Genomic DNA, 6692 nt, shown 5'->3' with positions numbered 1-6692 from the left:
AGGCAGATTAACAGGGAGGAAAGCTTGGCTCGGCCTAGTCTGTGTCAAGAGTGGAAAGTGCATTAAAAAAACAACCCAAACAAATACACTTTTTTTTTGGGGGGGGGGGGGGGGGGGCAGGGGGAGGAGGAGTGCATATATATATATATATATATATATATATATATATATATATATATTACAATAGTCGCTTTCAATATGTCCTCGATTTTGTTCCCGCTGCGAAAATGAAATTTGGAAGAAGCCTGCCTATAATTGCAATCCATTAGTATTACCATCTGCCCTGAATGCAACTGAATTATTTAGGGCCTCCAGTTATCCTGTTGTTGGATGCGATGATATCGGCCATTATGCTCCTAACCAATCAGATTCGACTCTTTTTCTCCCGTGTGGACATAGAGAAGATTCCGCGATATCCATTAGTACGTACAAAGTTTCCCGACCAACTTCCCGCCACAAGTCTTGTCTGTGTCTCGATTGACGCAAGCGACCATTATTCATGCCTAGCTTGGTAGACGACGTACCCACTTTCATTGGTGGAGTTTCATCACAGCTATAGTCCACTGAGATTTTTAGGTACGAGTCAGTTGACACTGATGAGAACTTATATCCAAACTATTGAAAGAGCGTAATCGAGAAAAAGTACGAAACCTATGTTTTTTTTTTAATGAAAGTCCCTTGGAGAACGACTGCTTGTGAACACTGGCGTCGGATTTGCTTTTTCTTCGAGGAAAGCATCCCTTGAAACAAGTTGAACTTACTTAACGCTTCAGTGCTAGCGGATTTTAAAACCGCATCACTTGGAATAGGCAGCTGAATTTACTTTCCCCCAAGAGACAAAAAAGTGCCTTCACCGTCAACAAGGGTCATGTTTACTGGAAGACGCAGAATACTAACGGCGTAAATAATGGTTTTAATTATTCTACCCGAACGATCCTGTCAGCTACAAGGGACAAGTTGCCAGGTTTTTTTTACTTTGTTTTGGCTTGGTTCTATAGCCTTTACTGCTTTTCTGCACCCTCGCTAAAGTGCTTTGGACTGTGGCTTCGATAACTTAAATACCTCAATGTATTGCACTGCGGTTCATTTGCATGTATTAGATTTCTGTCCCTGTATTCCCTGCAAATGGCGTTGGTCCAGACCATGAAGACTGCGAGCGGCATCACCGCCAATCGTGAAATGCACGACGCCAGCGATTCGGCTGAAACCATCATGACGACTCCGCCGGCGATCGTCCCTACAACGGGCACCCTGGTCGTATCGGCTTTCCAGCTGCTGTTCGGGATGCTAGGTTTGGTAGGAAACATGGCCTGCTTCATGTCAATGACCAAACGGTCCAGGAACGACCACACCAGCTGGTTACTTGCCAACCAGTTCGCGATTGATCTGCTAACATCTGCCTTCCTGATCGCCAACACTGTTCATCTAACGTGGTTTGGTGGGCCGCCAATTAAGTCGACCGTTGCAGGAGAATTATACTGTCGTCTTTGGACCTCAGGACTCGTTTACTTCATCGGTTTTGCTATCTCAAGCTTCAATCTAGCCGCTCTTTCGATTGAGCGCTTTGTCGCGGTTGTCCATCCGCTGTGGTACAGCGCCTACTTCAAGCAGAAGACCAAATACGTTTTAGCAATGATGTCGTGGTTTGCGGCACCGGCCATGGAAGTGGTCCTGATCGTAACTTTTCACAAGTACACACATGGGGAGTGCATCTTGACTGGGGCTGATATTAGACCGATCGTAGGGACCCTGGTCTTCGTCTGGGAGTTCCTAGTTCCCATGGCTATCATGACTTACTCATTTTCACGCATTGCCCTCAAGTTCCGCCATATCAACCGTGCCACCGCCGTATTTCCTGCAGGTCCAACCTCGGTACACGAGACATGCGATCAGCCGTCGCTGTGCGAGCAAAAAGGAGATCGCCTGGACGCTCCGGGAACGGCTGCTGCTTTCCCGGGACCATCATCGTCTAGTAGGCCCGCGGCCGCCAATGCTCCCGCTCCTACGGGGGGCTACATCCGCCGTCGGAACATCACCTTCACTCTATTCATTTTCTTCTTCAGCTACGTGATATGCTGGATTCCAAATCAAACGATGTATCTCCTCATAAACTTTGGATTCGCCCCGAATTACTACGGTAGTGTCTCCCACAGTTTGACCGTTGTGCTAGCCACGCTGAATATCTGCATTAACCCCCTGGTGTACCTATTGCGGTACTTGACGTCTCGAAAAGGCCGACGCCTTCTACGCATGCTGTGTTCCTCTGCCATTTAGAATTGAAAGCAAAACGTCAATCTGTGTTTGATCCCACTTTGGCAAAAAAAAAAATGAAGTTAAAAGAACGGCGTACTATGAATAAAAGATTGATTAAAATCGAATAATTCAATAAATGAGACATTAATTAAACTCCATACTGTTTCACGCCAGAACGGTAGAAATTTCTGTCATCATTAAATTTTCAAAAACAACTAAAAGAGGTGATAATGTCTTCGCTTCATACATGTCACATTTGATTGTACGTGGTAAGGTCACTAGAAATAAAGTTTGGGATCATAATATTAAAAGCTACAGCTCCCATTGAATAATGCGTCATTAATCAAATATTCTACAGAACTGAATAGATCTAAACAATTCCATGTGAATGACGTAAACTTGTAATATTGTTGAATTCACTGAAAACAAAATCTGCAAGTCAACTGGAAAGTTGCGGAGGCGATCACATCATATTACCTGCTTTTAGCGATTGATAATAATTATTGAAACAACCATTCAGACCGACTGCCAGTTTCATTTTAGCATGTGAAAGTTTGAAACAGAGAAACCTTTTACTTTCGCCTGACTCTCATGAAACTTTCACATTTTCCTTTGGTCGAACCAACTGGATTCAAACTGAAGAGCGAAGTTTGACTTCACCATAATATCTAGAGGATAAATGATGAGCAAAAATAGGCACATAATTCATTGGTATGTCTGACTTGTTTCCTTCACTAAACCCAGTATTCATCCATCCATATATGTATTTTGACGGCAACTCCCGAAATGGTACTAGCGGAAACACATCTGGGCCCTGTTGCATAAAACCCTTACCGCTGGACTTACCGCTCCTTTCTAGCGGTAAGTCTTCAAATCAGCGGTAAATTTTATAATCCTTGATGCCGATTGGCTGTGATGCCTAATTTTGACGGTAGTTACCATTGAAATTCAATGGTAAGTTTTATGCAACGGGCCCCTGATATACTGCTGAGTATTGTATTTAGTATTAGAAAATAAAGAGCCTTGTGCTTCACTTTGTCTGTTTGTTTTCTGGTAGTCAACCAAGAACGGTTCCTCTTACTTCTTTCAGAATACATTATAATTGCAATACCTAGTGCCTGACTTTGTTGCGGCACTTACTGTGGCACTGCAAATTTCACAGTCATTCATTAACCCTGTCACACCTTCGGTCAAGCCTTGCGTGCGACTTGCGAAGAACAATTTTTACTACCCAGTACCTAACACGCATCTCACCTGTAGTCGCCCGGAGGTTCGCACGCAAATCTTTTCACCAGCAACAATATTTTGACCCTGTCACACCTTTCCGGGCAAGCTACGCGGGCTCGTTGCGTGAAGGGATTGTACAGCATGCCGGACAATTTCTGAGGGCGGACAAGGATTTGAGCGAGTCAGTGCATGTGGCCTACTTGCTGGACGCGTCCTACTTAAGTTCTACTTGCGGGTATGCTGTGTGACCTGTGTGCCAAGCGCGCGGGGGCTGACAACACAGTGACGGAATTCCTCTGAAGGAATGACAAATGTTCCGCAGAATGTCATTATCTTGGCTGCATACGGGGACTGCGAAGTACCTGCGTGGGAGTTACCTGCGAGGTGCTGTCGCTAAGGGCCTCCTACTGACCTTCTGCGTGGACCTCTCCGGGCATCCCCGCGACTCACCCGGAAAAAGTTTTGGTCATGCTCAAAACTTGGTTGCGGTTAAATCGGACTTGCGTGCGCACCTCCGGGCAACTACAGGCGAGACTGTCAGGTGCGACCAACTGCGGAGAGCTCCGGGTTGCAAATTTGTTTCCCACAAGTCCAGCCGCAAAACTTCCCCAGATACGGTATGACAAGGCCTTGAGCTTACTAAAAACTTGTTCCGAGTGAGTCGTGGGGGTTCGCTCGCAGAGGTACACGTAGAACACCAGTAGGAGACCCTTACCGGCAGCATCTCGCAGGCAACTTCAACGCAGATACTTCTCAGTACCCGTAAGTCTCTCGTAAGAGAAAACGAATCTGTTTCAAATCTCTCACACAGGTCACACGGAATACACGCAAGTATAGAAGGTAAGTAGCACGCGTTTAGCAGGTAAGAAACAAGTGCGAAAATTCTCCTGCGTGCTAGAAAATCCCTCCTCGCAACAAGCCAGCGTAGCTTACCCGGAAAGGTGTGACACGGTCTTTAAAGATTATAGCTTTCATCTATTCATCATTTGGACAGAACAAAATTACATTGTTTATTCTCCTGCAAAGTGAAGATTTTGCGAATATCGAAAGAAAGTGAATAGGAAAAAGAAGATGTAATAAGCCTACACTGGATACATCGTACACTTTATGTCAATACTTACCGTTAATGTAAGCTTTGCGTTTCTAAAACTTTGTATGAAGTTTATATATAAATGCCCCAAATTTGGTATTCACAACAGTATCACAAATCGCTTCTTTAGATTTGTTATTCTAAAGAAAATGTTTAGTTCGTATCTTTGAAATTGCCGTTATCGTGAACAATCTTCAAACAATTGATAAGCTAGCAAGCTAAACATTCCTGAACTTGTCTCTGCTAATATTCTTTCTTTTGTTTCGTGCTGAAATACACAAAACTGAACTGAGAAGATGAGTATTATGTGATCATGATCTTTACTTTCTAAAAATTCATCGAGAGTACTTTAATCGAGTTCATTGCCGTGTGCCCCTCGTTTGGCAAAACACTATCGAGTCTGTATCAAAATTAGCTGTTGTCTCAGCCATTATTCTCAACATGACAATTTATCCTAGATGTGTGTACTTACACTCTGTGACGTGTCAAACATGAAAATAGTCCATGAAAACAAATGGGAATTTCAAAGGAACAATATTTTGCTATCTAGATATAAGGATATAATTATTATTAACATAAGCGATTTCGATGTCAATATTATGCCAGCATAGCCTGCAAAGAGGCATAGGATATCTTGAAATACAAGACCTACATTCTGGAAGAAATATTCATTGATCTGGTCCATGACGTGTTTTAAGAGATAGAGACTGACGTAGGTAGATATACATAAATTATATCAACTCTTAAGGTAATATTTGAATGTTTTTAAACAGAAAATATGGCGCCATACAAATTCTGTGCATCATCATCCTCACATCATGTTATTTTGATTCTCATAACTTCGTTTTGGATGTTAAAAAGCATGAAACTTTCAATTTGTAATAGGAATTCACAAGAAAAAAAATAGCTAAGTGATATATTCGTCAATTGATCATAGCACTGTACCCACCATCCTACGATTGAAACAGACCGATGAATATTTGATAAGATTGACCGTCCCAGTGAGAAGCAGCTTCAGGAGCGAGAATAGAGAGAGAAAGAGATCAATGTAAGGGAGAGAGCTACATCTCCGAAAGATGACATCGTATAATGTATACTGCGAATGTCATGAGGATCGCATCCGCTGTCGGTACCTCAGAAGCAATTGCTAATGTCATTATCGTGATGACTTTCTCTTCATAAAAAAAAAAATGATAATCATCTTTGCTAATTGAAAATTTTTTAGTGTTTACAAGGATTATTATCAGGGTTTCATTGTACACACACTCTGGCTAATTACTTTTCAAGACTTCGGCGCTAATATTCAATGTCCATTACCCTGATATGCTTTTCAGGTTTCAAGGATTTATTTCGTCTTCCTTCCGAAAGACTTGTGTCATGGAGCCGCTGTACGAAACCTGCCCGATCCATTTATGTAGAATTTGGAGTGTTAAGCATAGGGGTTTTCATTTATGTTAATACATTCTGTTACATCGCGCGTGTGTGTTCTTAATACACTGCATTTAAGAGATAACACGTATGCATTGTGCAGTTCGTGATCTGCAATGTATTCTGCAATTCATCCGTGAAGGTAACCCTAACGTAATTAATTTCTGTCCTGTGTAGTAGAATGATGCTCTTGCTAATTACTATGCCACGAGGACTTTCAAAGTAACGTGCACATGGTGTATCACGTGAGATATAACGGAGATATAATGAATATCAGTCGACCTATTATAAAAATGTCAGCTGCTGTTTATCAAACACCAATTGGATATAGGATAAAATCTGTTACATCGTAAATCACGGAATTCTCGCTTTTTTAAATCGTTGTTCTCGGTAAAACCAAGGAGCTATATGGTAATAGCTCCTTGGTAAAACTGAGAAGGTACTAGATTGGCTCTCCTTCGTTGTAACACGTCGAGCGCCTGAAGAATCTGCAGCGTGAAAGCTAAAACGTCGTTCTCACAAAGGCTCAAAATTCATCTTCCACCATTCGGAATTTGCTTACAATGCGTCGAAAGGGTCTATCCAGAAAGTGGTACCTGGCTGACGAGATTTACCAGGGTGATTATAGTCGTTTGACGTAAATATCTCATTTAAACACTGAAGAATACACTCTTTTGTGCTGTATTACAAATGA

At 42.3% G+C, this 6692-nt stretch overlaps 1 protein-coding gene across 1 annotated transcript; it reads left to right on the top strand.

Moving 5' to 3' along the window:
* The first annotated feature begins 1125 nt into the window (after positions 1-1125).
* On the top strand, positions 1126-2274 carry LOC139727593 (neuropeptide FF receptor 1-like). Its single transcript, XM_071638574.1, has one exon. It carries the CDS (start codon positions 1126-1128, stop codon positions 2272-2274), a length of 1149 nt encoding a protein of 382 aa, XP_071494675.1.
* The last annotated feature ends 4418 nt before the right edge of the window (positions 2275-6692 follow it).

This window comes from Diadema antillarum, unplaced genomic scaffold, assembly GCF_040938485.1.
Source record: "Diadema antillarum isolate AM-2024a unplaced genomic scaffold, OU_Dant_1.0 seq00000136_RagTag, whole genome shotgun sequence".
NCBI classification, from domain to species: domain Eukaryota; kingdom Metazoa; phylum Echinodermata; class Echinoidea; order Diadematoida; family Diadematidae; genus Diadema; species Diadema antillarum.
This window is presented reverse-complemented; position numbering and strand designations above follow the sequence as displayed.

Excerpts from the sequence above, each read along its gene's own strand:
- LOC139727593 (XM_071638574.1), top strand. The coding sequence starts at position 1,126 with ATGGCGTTGGTCCAGACCATGAAGACTGCGAGCGGCATCACCGCCAAT.